General features: G+C 65.1%; 7 protein-coding genes across 7 annotated transcripts; 3 read left to right on the plus strand and 4 right to left on the minus strand.

Annotated features, from left to right (window-relative positions):
- Window positions 1–1,545: 1,545 nt before the first annotated feature.
- JCM10292_000512 (bromodomain-containing protein) lies at window positions 1,546–5,167 on the plus strand (the record flags this gene model as incomplete). Its single annotated transcript, XM_076649415.1, has 4 exons — window positions 1,546–2,412; window positions 2,492–3,496; window positions 3,565–3,904; window positions 3,963–5,167. The coding sequence occupies 4 exons, from the start codon at window positions 1,546–1,548 to the stop codon at window positions 5,165–5,167; spliced, it is 3,417 nt and encodes a 1,138-aa protein (XP_076505006.1).
- A 459-nt stretch (window positions 5,168–5,626) lies between these two features.
- JCM10292_000513 (uncharacterized protein) lies at window positions 5,627–7,816 on the minus strand (the record flags this gene model as incomplete). The annotated part of the gene is made up of 7 exons (XM_076649416.1): window positions 5,627–6,344; window positions 6,400–6,515; window positions 6,578–6,668; window positions 6,725–6,806; window positions 7,039–7,133; window positions 7,198–7,264; window positions 7,378–7,816. 7 exons carry the CDS (start codon window positions 7,814–7,816, stop codon window positions 5,627–5,629), a joined length of 1,608 nt encoding a protein of 535 aa, XP_076505007.1.
- A 529-nt stretch (window positions 7,817–8,345) lies between these two features.
- On the plus strand, window positions 8,346–11,278 carry ESF1 (pre-rRNA-processing protein ESF1; the record flags this gene model as incomplete). The annotated part of the gene is made up of 5 exons (XM_076649417.1): window positions 8,346–8,463; window positions 8,527–9,511; window positions 9,568–9,675; window positions 9,735–10,967; window positions 11,038–11,278. The coding sequence occupies 5 exons, from the start codon at window positions 8,346–8,348 to the stop codon at window positions 11,276–11,278; spliced, it is 2,685 nt and encodes an 894-aa protein (XP_076505008.1).
- Window positions 11,279–12,483: 1,205 nt separating this feature from the next.
- On the minus strand, window positions 12,484–13,876 carry JCM10292_000515 (uncharacterized protein; the record flags this gene model as incomplete). The annotated part of the gene is made up of 4 exons (XM_076649418.1): window positions 12,484–13,155; window positions 13,218–13,421; window positions 13,483–13,751; window positions 13,846–13,876. 4 exons carry the CDS (start codon window positions 13,874–13,876, stop codon window positions 12,484–12,486), a joined length of 1,176 nt encoding a protein of 391 aa, XP_076505009.1.
- A 446-nt stretch (window positions 13,877–14,322) lies between these two features.
- Window positions 14,323–16,064, plus strand: JCM10292_000516 (uncharacterized protein; the record flags this gene model as incomplete). Its single annotated transcript, XM_076649419.1, has 4 exons — window positions 14,323–14,535; window positions 14,611–15,570; window positions 15,657–15,675; window positions 15,739–16,064. 4 exons carry the CDS (start codon window positions 14,323–14,325, stop codon window positions 16,062–16,064), a joined length of 1,518 nt encoding a protein of 505 aa, XP_076505010.1.
- A 394-nt stretch (window positions 16,065–16,458) lies between these two features.
- On the minus strand, window positions 16,459–17,475 carry JCM10292_000517 (uncharacterized protein; the record flags this gene model as incomplete). The annotated part of the gene is made up of 4 exons (XM_076649420.1): window positions 16,459–16,534; window positions 16,652–16,961; window positions 17,024–17,299; window positions 17,415–17,475. The coding sequence occupies 4 exons, from the start codon at window positions 17,473–17,475 to the stop codon at window positions 16,459–16,461; spliced, it is 723 nt and encodes a 240-aa protein (XP_076505011.1).
- Window positions 17,476–17,882: 407 nt separating this feature from the next.
- On the minus strand, window positions 17,883–24,484 carry RPO21 (DNA-directed RNA polymerase II core subunit RPO21; the record flags this gene model as incomplete). Its single annotated transcript, XM_076649421.1, has 17 exons — window positions 17,883–17,991; window positions 18,055–18,075; window positions 18,159–18,179; window positions 18,257–18,325; window positions 18,428–18,448; window positions 18,509–18,529; window positions 18,740–18,802; window positions 18,885–18,947; window positions 19,054–19,095; window positions 19,155–19,256; window positions 19,325–21,626; window positions 21,691–23,215; window positions 23,272–23,595; window positions 23,667–23,986; window positions 24,042–24,177; window positions 24,240–24,357; window positions 24,453–24,484. The coding sequence occupies 17 exons, from the start codon at window positions 24,482–24,484 to the stop codon at window positions 17,883–17,885; spliced, it is 5,289 nt and encodes a 1,762-aa protein (XP_076505012.1).
- Between the last annotated feature and the right edge of the window lie 334 nt (window positions 24,485–24,818).

Raw genomic sequence — 24,818 nt, forward strand, 5'->3', positions numbered from 1 at the left:
TTCCGCGCCCTTCGCTCCTCGCTTGCCTTTGGCCCGCCCTTCGCCTTCACTCTTCCGCCCGCCCACCTCGCACCGAAAAAAAAAGTCGTCTCATCCATGCATACCCTTCTGCGCCCCGTCGCGCCGTCATCCATCCTACAACGCCCTCTATTTCGTTTCGCGCGGGGATGGAAACGAGAGCGCTTCATTGCTGCTTGCTCGCTCCATCCTCTGCGTCCTCCTCGCACCACCACAACACCGATAAAACAGTTTCGGCCCTCTTGTCCTTCCCGTCCAACACGCTGTACCCTTCCCTCCCCCCTCTCCCCGCATCCCTTCTCGCGCACTCACGCGCTTGTTGTACACCTCCTTTCTCCGGCTGTCTGGTTGTACATCTCGCGCAGCGGCCATGCGGCGGGAGGGTGAGGGGCTCGTGAGACGGGCGGCGAGGGAGTAGCTTGACGTGGATAGGCCTGCCCTGCCAGATTTACTGGTTGCAACGTCTCGCAGTCAACCACTCGTAATTCCCGGTTGCTTGCTCTTCTTCGTGAGAGGATGCTGCAAGCACGGAGAGCATGGAAGCGACAAGAGCCAGATGGTCTGCAGCAGGGGAAAAGCCGCCGTCGTTGCATCCGTGGCGATCGCACATGCGTGCAGTGATAGTGCGCACGCGAGAGCCTCGACACGACATGCAAGCTGAGCTGTAAGGACGGGAGCTGTGTGCACAGGAGCCAGGAGAGACGAAGTGGCAGCACGTGGGGCGAAAGACCGTCATCGCGGCGCGCTGAGCGCCTTTCCTCAGATCTGGAGACTCTGAAGCATGTAAGAGCAGGTCAAGCAGCGCGACGAGCCTGCAAGCGCGTCGCTGCGAGCGCGAGAGGCGAATAACAACAAAACCACGGATGAGTCAAGGAGCGGCAGAGGCGCCCATACCCCTCCCGCGCGATTCCAGGCGCACGAGCGATTCAGCAGCGTGGAAAAGCGGGTCCTCCGACTCGCTGCATCGATCGGCAGGTTCTCTTGTGCGGTACAGCGGACGAGGCAGGGCAAAGTGAGGCGGGTTTCGTCAGCTCTCGAGCGAGGCCAGATCGCGCGCTCCTGAGGGCGCATCGAGTGCGTGGATGCACTCTTGCGCGGTGCAGCTGCACCGCGGCACGCTCAGATTGCGCGTCTGAGCGTGAGGGAGGCGACGACAGGCGAGTGAAAAGGTCGACGTGGCGCGTCTCGAGCTCAAAGAGGCAGGCGAGATTGCGGGCCCACGCCGCGACTTGAGCGGACGCGGGTGGTGCGAGCGGGTAGCTGGCGATCGAGTGCACCGTGCGGGCGCACTTGCAGCCTTGCCAAGGCGAGTGCGCGGGTGTGAGGGCTGCGCGGGCGCGGTGGGCTCGGGGAGGCGGGAGCGTCGGCGTTGGGCGCGGGCGCGAGTGGCTTTCGGCGGCGCGCGCGCGTTTGCCTCTTTCCTCTCTTTCCGCACTTCGCGGCCTTCCCCCTTCCCGCCTTCCGCGTCTCCTTCTTCCTCTCTCTCTTTCTCTCTGCTGCGAGCGGGTCAGTCCTCTTAGCTGAGGAATGAACGGCGCCCCCTCTCCCTCTCTCGAGTCGCCCGATCCTGCGCACGCTGCTGCAAAGCCCGCCGCGGCTGCTCTCGCGTCGTCGTCGCTCCCGACCCCGCCGACCACCACCTCGCTCGACCGCCCCGCGTCGCCGCCCATGTCGCTCGACGCCCCGCCCGCGCCCGCACAGCCCGAGCCGCTCGCGGGCGCAGTCGAGCAGAAGCATGAGGCGCCCGCCCCCGCCCCGCCTGCCCCCGCCGCCGACTCTCCCGCCGCGTCCCTCCCGCCGCCGCCTGCAGTCCCGCTGCCTGCGCACCTCGGCCTGCCCGCCAAGCTCGAGCACACCGACAGCTCGAGCAGCGTCGCCGCGCAGCCCCCGACCCCCGCCGTCGCCGTTCCGCCTGCTCCTCCCGTGACTGCTCCCGAGCAGGACGAGCCCAAGCCGCTCGTCAACGGCTCGGCAGGCGCAGTGCCGCCCGTGCACGACGTCAACGGCGCGTACGAGCAGCTCGCCGAGTCGACCGGCGCGCACCCGGGGCTCGGCGCGCCTGTCCCCGCCGGCCTCAACGGCGACGGCGACGCGCAGCAGCAGCCGCTCGGTGATGGGCCCTCGGCCGTCGACGTCCTCGCAGATGTTGCCATGGGCGAGGCCGCGCTCGGGCTGGCCGACTTTGCAGCGGGAGCCGGATCCGCCGACGTGAGGGCGGGCTCGCCTGCGCTGCCGCCTGCCGCGGCGGGAGAGGCTGGCGTGCCGCAGGGCGTGTCTCCGCCGTTGAAGCGGAGTGCGCCGGACGAGGAGGCGCAGGAGGGGTACTTTGCGGGCGGGCAGGCGGGAGATGCGGAGCAGGAGCGTGAAGCAAAGCGGCTCAAGGTCGAGGCAGAGGTTCGTCTGCATTCTCCACCGTGTCGCGTGTTACTCGCGTACTGAACGAGCGGCATTTTTGCCGCTTTCGCTACCGCAGGCCTCGCCTGTTGCGCCTTCGCCTGGCGCTCCTGCCGAGTCGCCCTTCCCTGTCTCGGCGGCCCCGATGCCTGCCGCTCCTGCGGTTGTCGAACCCACGCCGGGCGAGACGCCTTCCGCCCTTCCCGCCTCGTCCGCTGCACCCCCCGCCCCTTCTCCCACTCCCACACCCGTCCAGGGCTACGACCCTTCGGCCTTCACGACCGCTCCCACCCTCGCCTCCTCCGCTCCGCCTTACCCTTCCGCACCGGCGGCAGCAGCGCCGACCATGTCCCCCTCGGACCTGCATAACTTCCACGCCTCGTCCCTCCCGCCGCCTACCTCTGCATCGCCTCTCCCGCCCTCTGCTCTTCCCTCCTCAAGCGCACCTGCCGGTTCACCCGGGCTGTACACTTCGCCCGATGCGTTCAGCGCGCAAGGTGCTGTCGCGTCGACCTCGGCGGCGCCCGACGCCGCTGCTGCTGCGCCTGCAGATGGCCAGAACGGTGCCGACGGTGCTGCTGCCGCGCCGGCGGGCCCGCCCGAGCCCGAGCCGATGCACATCATCACGAAGGAGCAGCAGAAGCACGCGATCAACATGGTGCGCAATCTCAAGCGCAACAAGAACGCGCCGCCGTTCCTCAAGCCCGTCGACGCCGTCGCGCTTCTCATCCCCGATTACTACAAGATCATCCTCGAGCCGATGGACCTCGGCACGATCGAGGCGCGCTTGCAGGCGACGGGCAAGGGCATGGCCGCGGCGCTCAAGGCCGGACGCACGTACGGCCTCGACTACAGCGAAGGGCGCGACCCCGACGCGAAGTGGGAAGGCCAGGTGCCCGACGGCGAGGAGCCGCACTCGTACCGCACGATCGAAGAGTTCAAGCACGACCTCGACCTCGTGTGGAACAACTGCTTCCGGTACAACGGCCCGCGCGAGAAGAACCCTGTCTCGGCCATGGCGGGCCTCATGCAGGACGCGGCCGAAAAGGCGTACCGCGGCATGCCCTTCTCGCCCATGATCACGGTGCGTCCCTTCCGCGCTCTTCCTTACTCTGCGACAATCGACTAACAGCGACCTTGCATACGCCGCAGCCCTACCCGCCCAAGTACGTCGAGCCGCCCAAGCCCGTCATGTCGTTCCCGCCCCGCCCGGCCGAGAACACTCGTCCGAAGCGCGAGATCCATGCACCGGCCAAGGACCTCCCGTACCTCGAGAGCGCCGGCGTCGACGTCACGGCCGGCGGGATCTACAATCTCGCGGGCCTGCCTGGGTATGGACCTGCGGGCGGCGCGGGCGGCGGCGGCGGGCAGAAGAAGGTCAAGAGCGCGCAGAAGATCGCGCAGGAGCAGATGCGCTTCTGCAAGGAGGTTGTTAAGGAGCTGTTCAAGAAGGTTCACGAGCCGTACGCGTACCCGTTCTACCAGCCTGTCGGTGCGTCCTTTTCTCTCTCGTCGTCCGCGATGCCCCTCGCTGACTCCGCACCATACAGACGTCGCGGCATACCCGGCTTATCTGCAGTACATCAAGAAGCCGATGGACCTCACGACGATCCGCCACAAGGTCGAGCACAACCAGTACCCCTCGCCGCCGTACCAGCACTTCGAGGCCGACGTGCGCCTCATCTTCCAGAACTGCTACGCCTTCAACCCGCCCAACACGCCCGTGCACGACATGGGTCGCCGGCTCGAGTCGGTCTTCGAGGCGCGCTGGGCTGAGCGCCCCATGGCGTACGAGGACGACTCGGAGGACGACGAGGACGGTCTGTCGGTCATGGAGCAGCAGCTCAACCTGCTGCAGCAGAACATTGAGCTCATGAAGCAGCAGAAGAAGGCGCAGAAGGAGGCCAAGCGCTTTGCGCAGCTCCAGCAGCGCATCCAGCAGCAGCAGGCGGCCGCCGCCGCCATGCCCATGCCCATGTCGATGCCGTCCGTGCCCAAGCCGCCGAAGAAGCAGCCGAGCCAGTCGGCGTACGCCATGTCGCCGTACGGCCAGCAGCCGGCGCCGCCGCGCCCAAAAAAGTCGAGCAGCAACGGGCCTCGGCCGGGCGGCGGAGGCGGCGCGCCCAAGAAGCCGAAGCGCCGGCGCGACGACGACTCGGACGACTACTACGAGGACGACGGCGGGGCGTACTATGGCGGCGGGTCGACCTCGACGTCGCGCCGGCACACGGCTGCAACGATCGAGCCGGCGATGGAAGAGTTCGTCGACTTTGAGATGAAGCGCGAGTTGGCGGTCAAGATCGTCGCATTCGAGGGCGACCAGCTCGAGGAGGCGATCAACATCATCCGTCGCGGCCGGCCCGATCTCCTCGGCGCAGCCAACCAGGAGATCGAGCTCGACATCGACCAGCTCGACCAGCGCACGCTCCTCGACCTGTACCGCTACGTGTGCCCCGGCTCGCAGCCCGCCGTCCGCCCCGTGCAGACCGGCGCGGGCGCCGCGCGCGGCGGGTCGTCCAAGCCGCCAAAGCCGAACCGCAACGCGCGCAAGAACCTCGACGAAGAGCTCGAGGCGCAGCGGATCGAGGCGCTCGAGGCTCAGCTCGCGTCGTTCGACACCCCCGCCGCCGCCGCCGCGGCTGGCGTTGATCTCAGCGGCGCAGGTCTTGAAGGCGGCGGTGGCGAGGGCGGCGACCAGGCGAGCAGCGACAGCTCGTCGGACGAGGGCAGCGACTCGGACTCGGACGAGGAGTAAACGGCGACGCTTGTTTCCCCTCACAACTTCTCTACCTCCACCTCCTCTGATCACCCCTTTCCTTTCCCTTTCACATTGTTGTCTTCCTCTTCGCTTTTGATCCTGGCGGCGGCGACGATGGCCGGGCTTTCGACGTCGACAACGAGCAGCAGAAGTATACCCCCTCTCCGCGTACACAGTCTCCCCTCGCACCTCCTCCCTCTCCTGTCTAGCCTCGCGCGCGTTGCTCTGCCTTCCGTGGTGCTTGCCTGCCCTTTCCTACTTCCTTTACACCCCGCCGTTTTGTCCTCGCCCCCCTCTCTCATCTCGCGTACCCGCCTCGACCAGGTCGATTGTTGTGCTGATCTCTGAAACTCCAGTCGCAGTAGCATTTCCGTTCCTCTGCTCTCCTCGCGTGATATAGAGAGGCTGCGTTTGCAAAGCGGTACACAACAAGCGCGCGACGCGGAAGAGGCAAAGTCACGTCCAGACAGGGAAGCCTCCCTCGCGCAGGTAGTCGTCCAGCGCAGGCCACGGCTCGTCTCCCGCGCGCCGCCTCATCTCGCGCACGACCCTGTCGCCCTCGTCGTCGTCAGCGGCCGCAGCCGAGCCATCGGCGTCGCTGAGCGGCGGGGCGATCCAGCTCGCCGGCATGCGGCACACCGTCTCGCACGTCCCGCCGGCTCCAGACTTTGGCCCCAGCTTGGCACACGGCTGCACAAGCCTCGTACCGCGCGGGAACGTCTCCTTCGCGTCCCACTCGCGCCAGCTCTCGCCGTCTGCCGCCGCCGCGCGATGCAGGTGGTCGTTCGCGCGCGCGAGGCGCACGACCGGTTCCTGCTGCATCGCGAGAAGCGACAGGCGGCGCACGAGGTCGTACAGCGACGTGCAAGCCGTCAGGTCGAGTGGGTACGGCGACGAGAGCGTCGCGAGCGTCAGGTAGGACGACGCGGCGCTGTCGAGTTGGGAAGGCTCGACATCGGCGGCGAGCGGCGCGGGCGAAGGATGCTGGGCCGAGAGGTGTGCGTAGGCGCGCGCGGTGTAGCCTGGCTCGACGAGCGAGAGGTCGAGCGCGCGGGGGAGGTACGGCAGCGGGAAGGCGGCGTAGACGGGAAGGACGAGCGGGTCGCCCTTCTTGTCGAGCACGTCCAGGAAGGTCGCAGTCGCCGGCGGTTCGAGCGTGCGGTTGAGCAATTTACTGCGCGGGGTCCCATGTCAGCGGACCCTCAAGACGGGCACGTTGGTACACTTACGCAGCGGTGATCGCGAGCTTGAGGAGCTGCTTGAGATCCGACCGCGTGCCGACCATGTCCGGCAGCATGAGCAGCTTTGGCGGGTCGGCATAAAGCACATCGCTCACGAGATATCCCTGCTAGGATAGTCATCAGTCATCAGTAGTTGCTGATACGGGCCGGAAGCGGCAAGACGAACCTGCGTTCTTGCCGTGTACTCCTGGTACAGGCGATTGTCTTGGCAACGCGGGGCGGCGACGAGCGGCGCTTGTTCAAAGTCGCTCGCATGACTATCGCGGCAAGGAGTTATTCTTTGTCGCACGGCACAGTGAGAGGGTGGACGAACAAAGCCTCGTACGTCGCAAACCGGCTGTGCTCGATTTGCTGCATGCGCAGCCCACCCATAGCCGGAGTGTTCGATTGGTCGACTATAGCGGGCCGACGCAGAGCCTTTAACCGACGGGTGAGCGCAGGTACGCATCTAGGTAAGAACAGGACGCACGGCGTTGAGCAGCGTGTCGAGCGGAGCAGTGCTTCTCGCCGACTCGTCGAGCATTCCGCGCTATAGGTCGATTGTGAACGACGTGCTCCGCGTCCAGAGACAGCCTGCAGGGGCCGGTTCAGCTAAGTGGGCCCTAAATGGGAGCGGATTAAACCCACTCGAGCTGATCTCGCCGGAAACAGCACCACTCGACTTGCCGAGTACGACCAGGTCGGCCTGGTGCGAAGTTGCAACGATTTCAGGGAGCGGGTCTCTGTGCGAGAAGAGCCGCGTCAGCGGGTTTTGCACGCAAAGTCGGGAGGGATGGTGTGGCGTACCCCAGCACCATCGCGCCTGGCTGGATGAACAGGACGTCGCGCCCGCTCTCGAGCGAGTCGACGATGCCTGTGGGATGTGTAATAAGCCACGCAGCTCGGCGGAAAGCAGGGGAGACTCGCCGTTGACCTGCAGCCACGTCAAGCTGTCTCGCCTCCTCGGCCGCGTCCTCGCCAACCCACCGTGGCACCACCAGTCTTCGTGCAGCCTGCACTCGTCGATGCACTGAGCATCCGCGCACAAGACGACAAGGTGGATGCGGTCCAGGTCAATGCGCTTCGCGTTGAGGCGGGCGACGCGCTCGGCGAGGATGGGCGTCCAGGTCGACAGGGTGTGCGAGCTCGCCGCCGTGAGCCAGAGCTGCCCGACGCTCGTCACGTTCGACGCAGGTAGTAGCACGGCGTCGAGGTACGTGCGGAACGAGAGCGTCGCGCCTGGCTCGACACGCTGGACGTCGAGGCTGCGGGCGGACGAGTCGTCTCCCTCGTCGGCGTCGGGCGCACGGCGAGCGCGGCGGCCAGGCGGTCGGTGCGAGAGACCAGTACGGAGGAGCACGCCGAGCTGCACGGCGAGCACGACGAAGAGGGCGACGAGCGCGAGGCGGGCGAAGGGCGAGCGCATCGAGCCGGCAGAGCGAGGCGAGCGGCGCGGCGGGCTGGGAGCGCGCGGCTGGACTCGCTCGGGCTTGTGTGGCTCTGGCGAGCGCCTCGTGAGCATCTTCGGAGCGAAAAGAGCGCAAAGTGCAGAAGCGGACGAGCGGGAGCAGGCCGAGAGCGCGACAGGGAGAAGTTCGAAGAGCCGTCGACACGAGTTGCGCTTCGTCGAAGCTCTCGAGCAGTATACAGAGAGACTAAGACTCGATTTAGCGCTTCCACAGAGCTCAGCGCGGGTTACCAGAGCGGTGCAGCCCGGAAGAGATGAAGACGAAGAGGATCCGAGCGGGAAAGGGCGGAGCCTGTTCCTGGGGCCCTGCCTGGCTTCAGGCGCTGCTGTATATCCCACCAGACCTGTGCACCGCTTCTCCTGCGGTCCTGCCGGGTGCGGTCGCGGCGGGAGCGGGGCTGCACCGCCTTCCTGCGCTTTGTCGCTTCGCTCTTCCGCGCCACCGCTCTCGCTCTCTCCGGGGACCAGGACGAGCGAGTTGCCGAGCATGTCGGACCCGCGCTTTGCTCGCGTGCACTCGGACCCGCGCTTCGTCCGCCCGAAAGCGGCAAAGTCCAAGTTTGTGGTCGACGACCGCTTCAAGTCGCTCTTCGACGACCAGCAGCGTGCGTGTCGCCTACCTGGGCCGCTGTGTAGGGATGCAGACTAGCTGACCAGGGCGCACACAGCCTCCGGCTCGAAGAAGAGCAAGTTCGCCCGCAAGGTCGACAAGTACGGCCGACCGCTCGCCAAGGAGGCCTCTGTCAACGAACTCAAGCGCTACTACCGCCTTGCTTCGCCTGGCGCGGAGGGAGAAGAGGGCGACGAGCCACAGGCGGGCGAGGAGGAGAAGGACGAATCGGAGGAGGAGGACGACGACGAGGATGAGGACGAAGAAGCGCCCGCATCTGGCGCTGGCTTCGTCGACCTTGCGCGTGGCGAGGTGCTTCTCGAGTCGTCAGATGAGGAGGCCGCCTCGGACGACGAAGACGAGGCGGCGGCTGTCTCCGACGCCGAGTCGACCTCGTCCTCGCAAGCCGGCACTGTGACGCTTGGCGGTCGCACGGCGCGGCGGCGCGTCTCTCGCAGCCCCTCCATCGACCTTTCCGAGGGCGAAGGCCCGAGTCTTTTCCCGGACGAGGAGGACGAGGCTGCCGCAGATGAGGACGACTTTGAGGACGCCGAGCCGACGCGCCGCCTCGCCGTCGTCAACATGGACTGGGACCACCTGCGCGCGTCCGACCTGTACCGCGTCCTCGCGTCGTCCCTCTCGGCGACGGCCGCGTCCATCGCGCAGGCCAAGGCGCGCAAGCAGGGCGACGACCGCGACGAGGCCAAGCTCTCGAGCAAGCTCGCGATCGCGCCCGGGCGCCTCTTGAGCCTGCGCATCTACCCGAGCGAGTTTGGCCGCGAGCGCATGGAGCGCGAGGCGATCGAGGGTCCGCCTGTCGACGTCCTGCGCGCCAAGGGCGCCGAGTCGAGCGACGAGGAGAACGACGGCGCGCAGACGCTCAAGCTCGGGAAGAAGAACAAGGGCAAGGGGAAGCAGCGGCGGCGTGCCGGTGACGAGGACGACGACTTTACCGAGCGCGACCTCGTCGACGAGCAGCTGCAGGACGGCGAGGAGGACTACGACACGGAGGCATTGCGCAAGTACCAGCTGGAGCGGTTGCGGTGCGTAGCGGTCTCCCACGTCGCTTGCTACACAAGCTCACTCGTCTTCGCCACAGATACTACTACGCGATCGCGACGTTCGACAAGGTGTCGGCGGCCAAGCATGTGGTCGAGCAGATCAACGGCACCGAGTTTGAGCGGACAGCCAACGTCTTTGACCTTCAGTGCGTTACTCTCTTTATCGACCCTTTTGACGCACTCGCTGAACCGGCTCGCATCACAGATACGTCCCTGACGATACCTCGTTCGACGCCGACCCCGTGCACGACGAAGCGACCGAAGCCTCGATTGCCGCCGAGGGCAACTCGTACACCGGTCTCGACTTCCAGACCGACGCGCTGCGGCACTCGAAGGTCAAGCTCACGTGGGACGCCGACGACCCCCACCGCAAGACCAAGATGCAGACGTACCTCGCTGCCGCGCTCGATCGCTCCAAGCAGAAGGGCGCGATGAAGGGCAAGACGCCCGTCGCCGACGATGAGATCGCGCAGTACCTCGCTTCGTCGTCGGACGAGGACGAAGAGGAGGGCGAGGACGGCGCGTTCGAGGAGCAGGACGACTTCTTCGAAGCCGCGGAGGAGGACGGCGACGCAGCGGCGGCCGCGACTGGTGCCGCAGGCGGCAAGAAGGCGTCGAAGCGTGATCGCCTGCGCAACCTTCTCGGCCTCGGTGGCGCAGATGGCGCCGACGATGCGGGCGCGAGCGGCGCGATGGAGGTCTCGTGGGACGGCGGCGCCGTGTCGGGCGGCAAGAAGAAGGGTGCCGACGCCGGGATGCAGATCACGTTTGCGCCCGCGCTGTCGGAGCGCAGCGCCAAGCAGCTCGAATACGCCGGCGAGCGCGAGGAGACGTCGATCGAGAAGTACAAGCGCAAGGAGAAGGAGCGCAAGGAGCGCAAGCGCGCCGAGCGCAAGGCGCGCCGCGAGGGCAAGACGGTCGAGGAGGTGCTCGCCGAGGAGGCGGGCGCAGCGGGCGAGACGTTCTTTGGCGGCGACGGCGACGACGACAAGGGCTTTGACGACGACTTTTTCGGCGAGGACGGCGGCGACCCCTTTGCGGCCTACGACGCAGGCGCAGACAGCGGCGACGAGATCGGCGTGCCGAAGAAGGCGGCGGCGGGCAAGCTGTCGAAGAAGGACAAGCGGGCGCAGCGCGAGGCCGAGGAGAAGGCCAACGCCGAGGAGCACGCGCGCCTCGCGCTCCTCGTCGGGTCCGACGACGAGGACGACGTCATGGGCGCCGACGGCGACGGCGAAGGCGGGCGGCACTTTGACATGCGCAAGATCCTCAAGGCCGAGAAGCAGCAGGGCAAGAAGCACAAGCTCCGCGGCAAGGGCAAGATGGCCAAGGCCGAAGACGAGCCTGTCAACGACGAGTTCAAGGTCAACCTTGCTGATGACCGTTTCAAGAGCCTGTACGAGGACTATGACTTTGCTGTCGACCCGTCCAACCCGCGGTGCGCTTCTTGCTCGCATTCTTCCTCTTGCCGGGACTGCCTCGCTGATCACGCTCCTTTGTGCTCACAGCTACCAGAAGTCGCGCAACATGGAGGCCATCCTGGCCGAAGGCCGCAAGCGTCGCGCAACCAAGGGCGACAAGGCGCGCGCCCCCGTCGTTGCGCCTGCCGAGGGTGGTGCGTCAAAGAAGCGCGCTGCCGCTGCCGCAGACGGGAGCACCGACACCGACTCGCTTCGGGCGCTTGCCGAGGCGGTTAAGCGCAAGGCGGGCGAGGTGGGCGGGAGGGGCAAGCGGGCCAAGACGGGTTAGTAGAGTAGTGCAACTTGCTTCGCTTTCGCCTCTCATCAGTCTCAGACGTGTGCAACGAGAAGGGTATGATCCCATGCTTGCACATGAAAGATTTGTACCAGTGACCAAACTGGCAGTCGTCGTCGGGATTCTTGTCCTCCCAGATCTTGTCGAGGCAAGCCATGATCTCGTGCGGCGTCATGCACTCTGTCTCGTAAACGAGCTGGGCCTTCTCCAACTTGGGCTTGAGCCTGGAAGAGACGGGAGGGAGGGCAAGGAGGAGTGAGATGAAGGGAAGGAAGAGGCGAGAAAGAAGTGTCTCTCAGTTCAACAGCCCCTCAAAAATGACGCCGGTCAACGGTGGTCGGGTGAGGAAGTTGAGCCGGCATGGTGACGGTTAAAGGATCTCGCGGGGCCTGCGACAGAGTCGGGATCAGCCAACCACCGTCGAACGGCAACAGAAAGGCCTCTCTTGACGCATGGACAAGTTTGAGCAACTTCTGGCTGAGCGCGAGGTGGAGCTGGAGCTTGCCTGCGGAAGGGAGGAGGCCGTTAAGGGTGCTATGGGCGCCAAGGCTCACAAGAGGCCCGTCAAGGGCGCTTCTGGCACTGAGGTCAACAAAGAGGTCATTGAGGAGGTCTTGGGCGCCAAAGTCAACAAAGAAGTTGCTATCAGGGTCCACAAGGGAGGAAATGTAGCGATGACCCTTGCAGCAGAGACAAGGAGGTTGTGTCTGCCACTGCATGCAACACCAGAGGCCAGTGAGCAGTGCACAAGAGGAAGGGAGGAGAAGGGTTGCTTGTGCGCCTTGAGGTTGTTTAGTCCCAGTCGGTGTAGCGTCCTCTTGCACCACATGCAACAGATGAATTCAACTTTGCTCCATCTCCCTGCCGGCGGGACACATTCACCCAAAAGGCGCTTGAAACTCTCCACAAGAAGAAAGAAGTGCAGAGAGGACGCGCTTGCACGGCCATAGGACCAGACGGGAGCAGTGATGCGCTTGAATACAATGATCCAGTGCAGCTAGTGGCTTTGCTGGCAGTGTGGGACAGCAAGTGCAGATTCAGAACGGACCCAGTTGAGAAGGAAGAGAGGGCGGGCCGGTTAGGGCAAAAAGGAAGGGTTGGCAGGGGGTGGGGTGTAGGCAACTGCGCATTGAGGCGTGCATATCTGCAAATACGGTGCATCGGTAGAGGGGAGAAGCACGGCAGCAGGTGGACTCACCCTACACGCTCAGGCATTCCAGAAGCGGCTGCGAGCGCTGCCAGAAATTGCACTTGGTAAGCGGCGTCGTTGTACTGCCGACGTCAAGCAACCAGTCCTGTGCTCCGCCTTGGGCTTGAAAACGAGCCGCATAGGGTCCATTTGGCCAGGGGAACCGCCTCCTCGCTCCGACGCCGGCGAAGAGATTGCCACCCTCGCTCGACATGGCGAGTTCGCTCACGCCGTCGAGCGAGAGGGTGAGCGATCCTGCTGCCAGCGTGCAGATGCACGGCAAAATGCTGTTGGCAGACCTGAACTTGGCCTTGACAGCCGCGGCAGACAGAGCAGCCAGGCGGCGTCCGGCCTCCTCCATGGCCTCCTCCTCCTGCTCGCGCTCCTCCTTGCCTTTTGCCCCTTCTCCTGCCCATCGCCCGGCGGCGCCGGCAGCGCTCGAGTAACGGAGCGAGGAGGGTCGGAGCGGTAGCCGGACCGGACCTCCTGCACCTGCTGTCCCAGCCCAGACAATTGCATCCGCGATGAGCTCGCACGCGAGGGAGAAAGCGGAGGGGTCGACTCCCTCGAGCTCAAGGCGTTGTTGACCGAGCGCAACGAGCGGGATGTCGTAACGGACAAAGTCGAGGTTTCGGGTCGCACTGAGAGGGGCGGCGGTACCCGAGCCAGCCGGCCTTGGCTCCTGCGGTCATGATGGCACAACAGTCAGCACAATCTCTGGAACTGGAAGAACAAAGGCTGTACCGCAGGCCGGTTGCCCGAGAGTCCTCGTCGCTCAATCCCTGCCTTCGATCCCTCGACCACTCCGCCGGTGCCAATGTACTCGCTCGCGAGGTCGAGCACAAACTGGATATCGGAAGCGCGCCGGCGGCGTGCGCTGAAAAATGTGAGGCGTGCGTAGGCACCGTACGAGGCGAAGGAAGAGTCGAGGGTTGGGAGAGCTGCGAGCTGTTCTTGCACAACTGGTCAGTCAATGCAAAGTTGTTCCTGAAGACGTGTCACTGCACACCTGGTCGAGGGTGACGTGCTTGCCGTTCAGACGAGCGAGCTGGTACGCGGCGGAACTGCCGCTGGTGCCCGCCAGCCACAGATGTCGGAACTTGCGCCCGCCGTCCTCCAGGAGGAGGCGATTTACGGAGAGTCGATAACGCCGCGTCGCAAGGCGATTGAGTGCAATAGGATAGACGATCGCCTTGAGCTCGAGAGCCAACCGATCGCGCTGCTGGTCTTTCGGAATGGCCGACACCGAGTTGAACGCAGGAGCGACACTCGGATGCACTGCGATGCGAGGAGAAGCTCAGCGGGTCGTCGAGAAGACTTGAGGCGAGGAGCAGGGCCCAACAACAGGCTCATGCGGGCAAGAAGAACGCACGCGTTGGCGGCTGCAGCAAAACCGGGTGCATCAAGTGCACACTGCACGCACTTCGGGCACCACGGGCAAGCCACTCGAGCGCGACAAGAGCCAGGAGTGAAGCAAGCAAGCTAGCGCTGCCCTTGCGCAGAGCAGAGATGAGCATGACTGCCCTTCGCCGGCAGCGGCGGTCTGTGCACCGAGCCCGATTCGAGCGGCCAGATGAATGGAAGCGGGTCAGCTTTCGTAAGCAAGCAGACTAGAGCTCGTGAAGCTCTACGCGGCCAGCGCAAGCGCTGTGTCAGCCGTAGCACGCGCAAAGCGGAAGCGCAGAGAAGGAGGGTTGAGCGTTGACGGACGCCGGCCGTTGCGGTGCGATCGAGCGGGACGGCGAGGCGAGGAGCGGGCGCAGCATGGGACCGCACGAGCACAAGCGCCGCTTCCCTCTTGCTTGTTCACTCTGTCTGGCAAGATTGGGCTGCAGTGCGCTCCGGCTGCATGGATCCTGCGCTCGACGCCTCCACCGGCGGGGTCCACCCCGCCCCGCTCCCACCCGGCCCGTGCACGGTCCCGGGCGAGTTGCCCCCGCAGCTGAGCTCTTCTTCCTCCACCCACATCCGTACTTCCCCTCTGGACGAGCAACGCGACGTCAAGAGCTCCACTACTACAACCACTCGTCTGAAGAACGCTGCGCTGCAGTCGCGCGACAAGGTGCGCTCTGCTTCCCCCTCTCCCCCTCTCGTCCTCTCCCTTTCTCGGCTCTTGCCAACAGTTGGCCTTTTGCAGAGCGACTCGCCCCACGCACCATCCCTCTCGACGACAGTCACCGCCTCAACCACCACCGCTACCACCTCGCCCTCCGCTTTGTCGAACTCGCCGCAGACGCCAGTCTCTGTGCCGGGCCGCCACCTCTCCACCTCCGCCAGCCACCGTACCGCCTCCGGCAAACTCCCCTCTGCTCCCGGCAGCAACCGTCATTCCCACACCCCCGGTGCTGATGCCGACACTCGCATTGCCAAGCTCGAAGCCGCAATCGACCGCGAGCAGCGCGCGCGCATCCGGGCGGAGACGCGGTCCGAGTTCGAGCGTGCGTCCCGCCTCGCCCTGGCGGACGCGGCCGAACGCGAGAAGAAGGACCTGTCCGAGGAGAACGCGGGCCTCGCGGCAGAACTTGAATTGGTCACGTCGGATCTGAGCGCCGCAGTCGTCTCGCACAAGCTTGCAGCGCAGCAGGCGCAGAGCGCCAATGCCCTCCTGCAGGTCACTCGCGCGGAGCTCGGGGACGCCGACTCGAGCATTGAGGCGCAGCGCAACAAGTGCAAAGACCTCATGCGCAAGCTTGCCGCCGAGCGCACAAGGAGGGAGGCAGACGTTGCGCGCGTCAAGGAACTCGAGGCGGCGCACAAGGCCGACCAGGCCGAGGCGACGCGCCTGGCGGACGAGCTTGAGCTCGAGCGCGACGCCCGCCGGCAGGATGCCGCTTGTTACGACGCGTTCCTGGCCAAACAGGCTCGCAAGAAGCGGCAGGACGCTGTCTGCGACGGCCACTTCAGCGGTTGCACGCCGCCGCCCGACGCGCTGCAGGCGGGCGCGGACGACGGGACGCAGGCGCAGAGCTGGACAGGGGCTCCGCCGCGCAAGGCCAAGCTTGTTGTCAAGACTGGACGCCCGCCTGCTGCTCACAACCCGATCCCGGCGTTTGGCCCGGGCGCACCCATGACCCACCGCGAACCCGCTGCCATCCTGGTCCCCGCACCGGCAAGAGCAAGGCGTCAACGCTTGTTGCCAGCACAACGGTTGCTGCCGGCAAGACGAGCACGAGGAAGACCCAGCTGAAGGAGAAGGAGAATAGTGCGTCCCCTCTCGAGACTTGTGGATGCACGAGACACTGACATCCGCATTGCGCCACTGTAGAGCCAATGGCTTCCGCAACCTTTGTTCCGTTGTGCGACGGGCCATATCGCACTGCCGCCGGCAACCCGCCTCTGGCGCCTTGCTCGCCGCCCAAGCGTCCCGACACGGTCGACATCGACTTGACGGGAGCGGACGAGGACGAGGAAACGGACGACGACCAGGACATGGCAATGGCCGAGGCCAACAAAGAGGACGCGGAGAACAAAAAGGAGGACGAGGACGAAGAAGCCGGCAACCAAGCAGGCTTGCATACCCTTTGCAGCTGTCAAATCAATCCGCATGCCCGCCGCCCTCAGCTCAAAGAAGTGCGCTTCTCCAATCACTAATGCTGAGCAGGAGCTGCCGCACAAGAAGGAGAAGAAGGACCGGCCAGAAGAGAGGAAGGTGAAGAAGAAGCAACCGACGTCAGAGCGGAAGTGAATTTTTGACTGGGAGGACGTCCCAACGAAGGAGGGTTGACTTGCGTGTATGATAGGCATATAGGACCCCTCGACCGCTGTTGCTTGTTCCCGTCTCTTCCTTGCATTTTATGCTGTTGAGCTTCCCGTGTTCTGTCTGTCTTGCACTCTTCTGTTGATCTCAGCAGGAAGTGCGGCTTCAGCAAGAGCGACCCAACGCTGAGCAGGAACAGGTGCAACTATCCCGGCTGACACTGGAAGGTGACAAAGTTACAGGGAGAAATCGAGCAGCCGAACCGGTAATGCTGACTTCACCGCGCATCTACTCGCCACCAAAGTCGTCTCCCCCACCGCCATCCTCATAGCCTTCTTGATAAGCGTTGTCCTGCATGTTGTCTCTGCAGGATTGGGAAGCAGGAGGGAAGGCGGAAGAGTCAGCACTGGGAGTCTGGGCAACCGAGCAGAGCAGCACTCCCGTGCCATGTCACATCTGGCTGAGAGAGAGCGCAACGCACATTCCGTTGGCAATCATCATGCCTCCCAGCAGACCGGCACCCGCACCGAGGGCGAGCCCGGCGCCGCCGCCCATGCCGCCGCCCCTCCCGCTTCGCTGCTGCGCGTACATGGGCTGCTGCTGCATGTACGGCTGCTGCTGCATCATCATGGGCTGCTGGCCGTACAGGCCCTGCGGCATGTAGCCGCCCTGCTGCGGGTAGCCTCCGTACCCGCCGCCGGGACCGCCACCGTAAGGCGGCTGCTGAGGGCCGGCGTAGCCGCCGCCGTAGCCCTGCGGCGGGCCCTGCTGGTAGCCGCCTCCATACGGGCCTGTGTGAGGCAGCAGAGGTCAGCAAGATGAAAAGTGGGAGCGTGGTGGGCGAGAAATGCACCCTGCTGCGGCTGCTGCCCGTATCCACCGGATGAACCGTTGAAGCCGCCGCCGCTGTTGTACTGATGCTGCTGCGGAGTACTGCTGCGCTGACCCTGCGGGTGCTGGGCAGCCTCGTAGGACGGCGGGCCGCCGGCTTCGCCGCCCTTTGCCCCGAGCGGAGGCGGCGGACCGGGAGGCGGCGCGTACTGGTTACGGCTGCCGGCGAAGACCTCGTCGAGGGTCCACACCGAGCGCGGAGGATTGGCCTTGGTGTCGACCCAGAATGGCGCGCCGACTGTGCGTGGCGAGGAGTCAGTTGGTCCGTGTCATCGCAATCGCTCCGACCTTGTCACCGCAGAGAGGTGCGTGGAGGGCGTCACACGTGGCGCGAGCACAGGAGCACGACGCACAGTTGTTGTCGAACTGCTTGATCCAGCCCTCGGGAAGGGGACGGTTCTCGAGGTCGTTCATGCGCAGGGGAGCGAGAGTGGGGGTGAAGCACGGGTTCCGCGAGAGGGTGGCGAAGCTGCGGCACGCGAGTCTAGCGAGCAATGGCAGGCACTCGCGCTGTACAACAGACGAGGAGGGAGAGCAAGCGACGCCGCCAAGTCCACCCGCGACGACGCCGAAGGGAGCTTCGGCCGCGTCGGCCCGGCGCAAGGTGCACCGCCTCGTCGCAGTGCGCTCTCCTGGACTGCCCTGAGACGAGAGCCGCCACAAACACGCCTCGTGCAGCGCACTCTCGAGTTTGCCCGCGCTTCCGCTGCGCACCCTGCTCATTCGCAGCGCCGCCGACCATCGAAGGAAGGGCAAAGACGCTGGCATTCCAAGCTGCGCTGCTGCTCTGGTCTCGATCCTGCTCGTACACGTTACACTCTTCACCGGCTCCACGACGACTTGGCCGAGTAGTGCGACTGCGACGCCGAGCCTTGCTGCTGCTGATCGCCCTCGCGAGGGCTCGCAGGGCTAAATGAAGGCGAAGTCGGCCTGGGTGCGACGCACAGGAGTCAGCAGAGTGCCTTGTGAGCGTCAGAGGAGCGTGCGGCTCACGAATAAGCAGGAGAAGTCGGCCTTCGTGGAGGGACAAGGGAGAGTCAGCACGGCCTCGGAACGCGCTTGAGACGTCAGCGCCACTGCGACGAAGGTGCACGCACGAGAATTTCGGGCTAGTCGGCCTGGGATCGACGAGAAAATAGCGCAGAATCAGTAACAACGTCAGAGAAGAAGTCGAGGATAGCGGGAGAGGGCGCACGAGTAAGCGGGCGACGCCGGTGAGAATCCCGCGCGGGGGGACGTCGGAGACATTTTTGGTGAAGTCGGACTTGATGTAGACAAAGGGGATGAGCGGAGAAGCGAGGAAAGCGGGAAGAGGGCGCGGTCAGCACGGCGGCGTCCCCGAGAGGCAGAAACGCTCAGAAATCACCTGTAAGCCGGGCTAGTCGGCCTGCGTGAGTCTCGGAGGGTCAGTAGAAGTCAAATGATGCAGCAGGGACGATCAGCGCACGAGAAACGAGGGCTAGTCGGACTTCGTGGCGCGGGGGAGAAGGAACGAGTCAGCGCGATGTTCACAAGTCGGGAAACGTTTGCAGGGCACCTGTACGCGGGAGAAGTTGGCCTGGGGAGTGTGCACGAGACGTCAGAAGAGTGCAAGCGCGAAGGTAGAGCCGCGAGAGCGTGAGTCGGCAGTGTGCCGCCTCCGCGCCCTCAGGAATCGTCCAAGAGGCTCAAGACGCACGAGAAACGAGGGCTCGCAGGAGAAAATGCAGGTGACGCAGGTGAGAATCGTGGTGACGCAGGCCTGGGTAGGAGGAGAACGGAAGAGCGTCAGTCGGGAGCAAGTCATGTAGAGCTGGAGGCGAGCGGGAAGCGCGCAAACGCACGAGAATGAAGGAGAAGTCGGAGAGTACGACGGGGACGCAGGGGAGAAATGGGGAGACGACGGGCTGCGATCGTGCGCAGAGTAAGTCAAGGAAGAGCGCCGAGGACGTGCGCGATGGCGCCCGAGCGGCTTTGGAGCCGAAAGACCGCTCCAAGGCTCTTCCAACGCACCTGTACGAAGGACTGGACGGGCTGAATCGAGGAGACGAAGGCCTGTGAGCGCAGAAACGTCAGCGGAAGAAGGGAGGCGAGCGGAAGCGGAGTCGACGCACGAGTAGGCGTTCGGACTCGAAGGCGACGCCCGGTTGACCCACGGCGACGCGCCTCCCGCCGGCTGGTATGGCGACTGCCCACCGAACGCAAAGGGCGAGGAACTGGACGAGCAGACAAAGGTGAGCCGGGATAGAGGTCTCGAGAGCAACGAGAGGGAATAAGAACCCACGGAGAGTAGCCCGCCGCTGCGCCAAACGGCGACTGACCGCCCGTGAAGGGCGACTGCCCACCAGAGAACGGACTCGCACCGCCTGCAAACGGACTCGCACCGCCAAACGGACTTGCACCGCCCGAGAAGGGCGACGCGCCACCTAGACCCTGCTCGTACATGCCCGCACCGTGCTCGGCAATCGGCGAGAATGCCGCCATGCCGAGTCCCTCCTGTCCACCGTAGTACGGCGTCTTGCCCTCCGCCAAGTCGGCGTACGGCGTCGCGCCTCCTCCCGGCGTCCGCCCGCCGTCCATCACCGCATCAATCGCCATGCCGACGGGCACAGGCAGGCGGTGGTCGGGAATGACCTCCTGCAGCTTGTGGAGGTCGAGCGCGAGCTCGAACGCGCCCGTGCCCATCGGCGGCTGCTGGCCGAGGAGGACCGCCTCGGCGACGCCCGTGCAGTAGTCCGTCTCGCCCGCCGCCGCGGCCTCCATGAGGATCTCGACCGTCTCCTCGAACGAGCAGCGCATGAGCGCGCCCGTGTCGGAGCGGTTGATGCCGTGGCGGGTGATGGCCATGAGCGAACCGCGGTTCGTCATGATGTCGGTGAGCATCGACAGGTGGCGGTAGTTGACCTTGGAGCCGTCAAACTCGATGACGTTGCGAAGCTCGCGGAGGACGGAGGCGCGCGCCGCCTCGATACCGAGGACCTCGAGAACTTCGACGCACGAGTTCGAGATCGTGCGCATGGCGTCGACGCCCTCGATGCAGAGCACCTTGCGCAGGTTGATGCCGTCCGTCTCGAGCACCCACTCGTTCGGCGTGTGGAACTCGCCAGCGGCGTTGATCGTCGGGCGCTTCTGCTCCATCATGAAGACGCGGTCGATGCCCTCGACGCCGCGGAGCGCGATCGACCCGAGCATCTGCGACTCGAGCTGCTTGAGGAAGACGTCCTCGTCGTCCTCCTCGTCTTCATCAGCGCCCTCCTTGTCCTGCTCCGCCGACTTGAGCGCGCGACAACGGATGACGAGCTTCTCGGCGTTGTCCTCGGACCAGATGACGAACAGGTCCTGGTCGAACGTCTCGGCGATCTTGCCCGCCACGTAGTGCATCTCCAGCTTCTTGTCGAGCATCTTGGCGCGGTCGAGCTCGAAGCGGAGCAGCCACGGCGACTGGCGCGTGAGGTTCGCCTCGACGTCTTCGTCGGGAATGGCAAAGAACGCCTCGACAAACTCGCGGTCGTCTTCGATGACCGTTGCGGTCGGGTCCGGGTCGTAGAAGATCTCGGTCGAGGCCGTGACGGTCGCGAGCGTCGTGTACGACAGGCGGGTCTGCACCTCCTTGGCGAGGTTGATGTCCTGCGCGTACTCGGGGTCGAGGTAGACGGTCGTCGACGGCGTCTTGAGGTTGACGGCGACGTTGATGATCTCCTTGAGACGCGGCACACCGAGCGTGACGTTCTTGGACGACACACCGGCGTAGTGGAAGGTGTTGAGCGTCATCTGCGTCGCGGGCTCACCGATCGACTGGGCCGCGAGCGTGCCACACATCTCGCCGGGCGCGACGAGGGAAGCGTTGAACTTGGCCTCGACCTCGCCGACCACCCACTCGAACGCCTCGCGGTTCAAGTGGAACTCCTCGACGATGCGGCGCGAGGCGAGAACCGAGCGGACAAAGATGCGGAAGAGGTAGACGGCGTTCTTCTGCGCCTCGACTGAGAGGTCGTCCTTGCCGCGGACGACGACGAGGCGCGACAGGAGGTCGCGCACGGTCTCGACAATGTCGGCCGGCGCGAGGTCGGACGGGTTGCGGAAGTCGATGTGGAAGATCTGCTGCGCGTTCTGGAGGATACGGCGCAGGTTGACGGGGAGCGACACGGTCGCGTCACCCTTGGGGAAGATCTTCTCGCGAAGCATGACGCGGTCCTTCTGGAGCTGCCTGTACTCCTCGTCGAGGATGGCCTGCACCTCGGCATCGGCCTCGGCGAGGTGCACGTGGATGGTGCCCTCGCGGAAGTTCCATGCCGGATCGGTCACGTCGACGCGGTACCGCTTCTCGAACCGGTCGTCAGAGAGGCGGATCGGCTCGACGACTTGCTCTTCGATGAAGGCGCCGTCCATGCCGTCCTCGCCATAGACGAACTGAACGACGTCGCCGAGCGAGTTGCGCACCGTGCCGTCGTACGCGACCATGACGTCCTCGAGGGCCTTGACGAGTCGGCGCTGGATGTACCCAGTCTCGGCCGTCTTGACAGCGGTATCAATGAGACCCTCGCGTCCGGCCATGGCGTGGAAGAAGAACTCTTGCGGGGTCAAGCCTGCACGGAAGCGCGCGTCAGCGGGAGAGTAAGCGAGGGGGAGCGGTACATGTCGAGGACGGACCTCGGAGGTACGAGTTTTCGACAAAGCCGCGCGCCTCGGGCGAGTAGTCGTCCTTGGTAAAGTGCGGCAGCGTGCGGTACTTGAATCCGAACGGGCAGCGCTTGCCCTCGACGATCTGCTGCCCGACACAGGCCGACATCTGCGAAATGTTGATGAACGAGCCCTTGGACCCGGCGACGACCATCTGCTTGACGTTGTTGTCGGCCTTGAGCGAGCGCTCGGCGCTGCGACCGGACGAGTCACGGGCCTGGTTGAGCGCGCGCGTGACCTTGGACTCGAACGACTCGCGGACCGTCATACCCGGCTCGGGCTCGAGCTTGTCGTCGTGCGCGAGGTGGATGATGCGCTCGACCTCGGCCTTGGCCGTCTCGATGAAGCCAGTGATGGCCTCCATCGTGCCCTTGTCGGGAACCGTGTCGCCGATGCCGATCGAGAAGCCGTTGTGCAGGAGCCAGAAGTTGACGACCTTCTGCACGCCCGAGAACCAGTCACGGCAGACGATGTGGCCCTTCTCGCGGTAGATGACGTGGATCAGACCGCCCTGAGACGTGCCGACCGTCTTCTTGTCGACCGTGCCGAACATGATCTGGCCGTCCTCGATGAACATGCCGTCGTCGTCGTTCGGGCAGAGCGAGGCGCCGCCAGCCGCTCGGTACAGGTTGATGCCGGCGGGGAGGCACATCGAGAGGATCTGCTTGCCGGTCCAGAGCGGCTTGGGCTTGAGGATCGCAGGCGGAGGGATGACGCCGTCCCAGTCGGGCACCCAGAGCAGGATGTTCTGGATGAACTCGAGGTCCATGAAGGCGTCGCGGAGGGTGAACTTGCGGATGCCGCAGAGCGTGTCCTGCACGATGCCCATGACGGGCTTATTCGCCTGCGGCGAGATGATGTTGCGCGGGACGGCGCAGATGTTGATGAGCTCTGCGCGCGTCTCCTCGCTCTGCGGAACGTGCAGGTTCATCTCGTCGCCGTCAAAGTCGGCGTTGTACGGCGACGTGACCGAGAGGTTGAGGCGGAACGTCGAGTACGGCATAAGCTTGACGCGGTGCGCCATCATCGACATCTTGTGGAGCGACGGCTGCCGGTTGAACAAGACAATGTCCCCGTCCTTGAGGTGCCGCTCGACGATCCACCCGTACTGCAGGAACGTGTCGGCGCGCTTGTTGTACCGCAGGTCGATGCGGTCGCCCGTGTCGCGCACGACGTAGCGCGCGCCGGGGTACTCGTTCGGCCCGTTGCGGACGAGGTCCTGCAGGTACTGGATGTTGTACGGCGTGACGCGCTCCGGGTACGTGAGCGTGCGCGCGATCGAGAACGGCACGCCGACCTCGTCGAGCGCGAGGTTCGGGTCGCCCGTGATGACGGTACGCGCCGAAAAGTCGACACGCTTGCCCATGAGGTTGCCGCGGAGGCGTCCCTCCTTGCCCTTGAGACGCGCACGGATCGACTTGACGGGACGGCCCGACTTCTGCAGCGCCTGCGGCTGTCCGGGCAGGTCGTTGTCCATGTAGGTCGCGATGTGCCACTGCGTACGGCACTCGTCAGTCAACCATCGCTTGCGTACGAAAGCATTCAAGGCACCTGAAGGAGCGTCTCAAACTCGTTGAGTACGTGCGCGGGAGCGCCCTCCTCCTCGAACTTGCGCAAGCTCTGGTTGGCGCGAATGACCTCGGCGAGCTTGTACGTCAAGTCATCCTCGCCGCGCATGGCACCGCCATCGACCGAGATGGACGGGCGGACGGGCGGCGGCGGGACGGGGAGAACGGTAAGGATCATCCAGGCGGGATGCGCCTCGGTCGCCGACAAGCCCATCGTGTTGAGGTCGGCGTCGGAAATCTTGCGGAAGAGGGCGTGCGCCTGCGTTGCCGTGAACGGCTTGCGGTCCGGCTGCTGCACGTTGCCGTCCTGAAACAAGCTCGCAAGAGACGGTGAGCGGGAGCTGCCGACCAAGCTGCAGAGGCTCGTCGGAAGCTCACCTCGTCCTTGCCCCTCCCGTACACCAAGAAGAGCTTGAGCCCTTCCCGGCGCAGCTGCGGCTGCTCGTGCCCGCATCCGCCGTGCCCGGGCGGGACATCCTCGCCGGCCGCGATCTTGTTCTGCGTCTCTTCGTCGATGACGGTCATGTCGCACGTGTTCTTCGTCTTGACGAGCGCGTGGACGATGGCGAGGCGCTTCTTCGGGTCGCGCACGAAGCGGACGGCGTCGTGCAGGCGCGGGTCCTCCTCGGGCGTCACCTTGAGCTTGCCGCACTGCACGCAGATGCACTCGGTGATCTTCTTGATCTTGTTGATGAAGCCTGTGCGCGCGAGCGTCAGCCTCAAAGTCGGAGCAGCTCGCCGCCTAGTACATACCAACGTGGTAGACTGCCCTCGACAGCTCGATGTGGCCAAAGTGTCCGGGACACTCTGCCATGCCCTCGCCGCACGTCGCGCACTTGAAGTTGCGGTCGATCGTACCGAGTCGCGGGTCACTCAGACCACCGGTTTTCTGATCGGGCGAGCGTGAGTCAGTGAAGCTTCGGGAGAGAGGGGAGAGATGGGGGAAGGTACCGGGTTGGCATTGCCCTCCTCGAACGTCTCGGGGTGCTCGACTTTGCAGACCGAGATGGCCTTGATCTCCTCTGGCGAGAGGATACCAAACTGGATCGTGCGCGGACGCTTGATCGGCCTGCGGAGGGAGCAAGTGGACCCAGTCAGCCGACAAGTCGGCGTCTCGCCACCTCGGCCCCCGTGGAATTCAGCAGCCGGGTCAAATGGACGCACTGGGTCGAGTGGGCAAACTCGTGGCCGAGCATCGTGTCTTGCGCGCGGCTGCGAGGTGTTGCGACGGGTGGTGGCGCGGACGAGTCGAGCGACGGTCACGCGAGCTGTGCGCGGCTGGGCGGGGTGCCGGAGCGGCTGTACTGATCGCAGTGCGTCGCCTGAAGCACTCTGGCGGGGTCCAGGCGGTGCCGGCGCAGCAGTCGAGTTGGGCGGCAGTCGGGGGCAAGGGGGGGAGGGCGGCGCCGCGGCACGGGCTGGACGGACGCCGGTACAGGCGCAGTGGGCCTGGCTAGTACGGAGCAGAGAGTGGCGCGCTGTCCCGACTGGGGGAGCGGCCTGGGTCGAGTGGGACAATCCCTCGCCCGC

The sequence above is a fragment of the Rhodotorula paludigena genome (assembly GCF_050403205.1).
Source record: "Rhodotorula paludigena JCM10292 DNA, Rt_paludigena_JCM10292v1_ctg24, whole genome shotgun sequence".
In the NCBI taxonomy this organism is placed as follows: domain Eukaryota; kingdom Fungi; phylum Basidiomycota; class Microbotryomycetes; order Sporidiobolales; family Sporidiobolaceae; genus Rhodotorula; species Rhodotorula paludigena.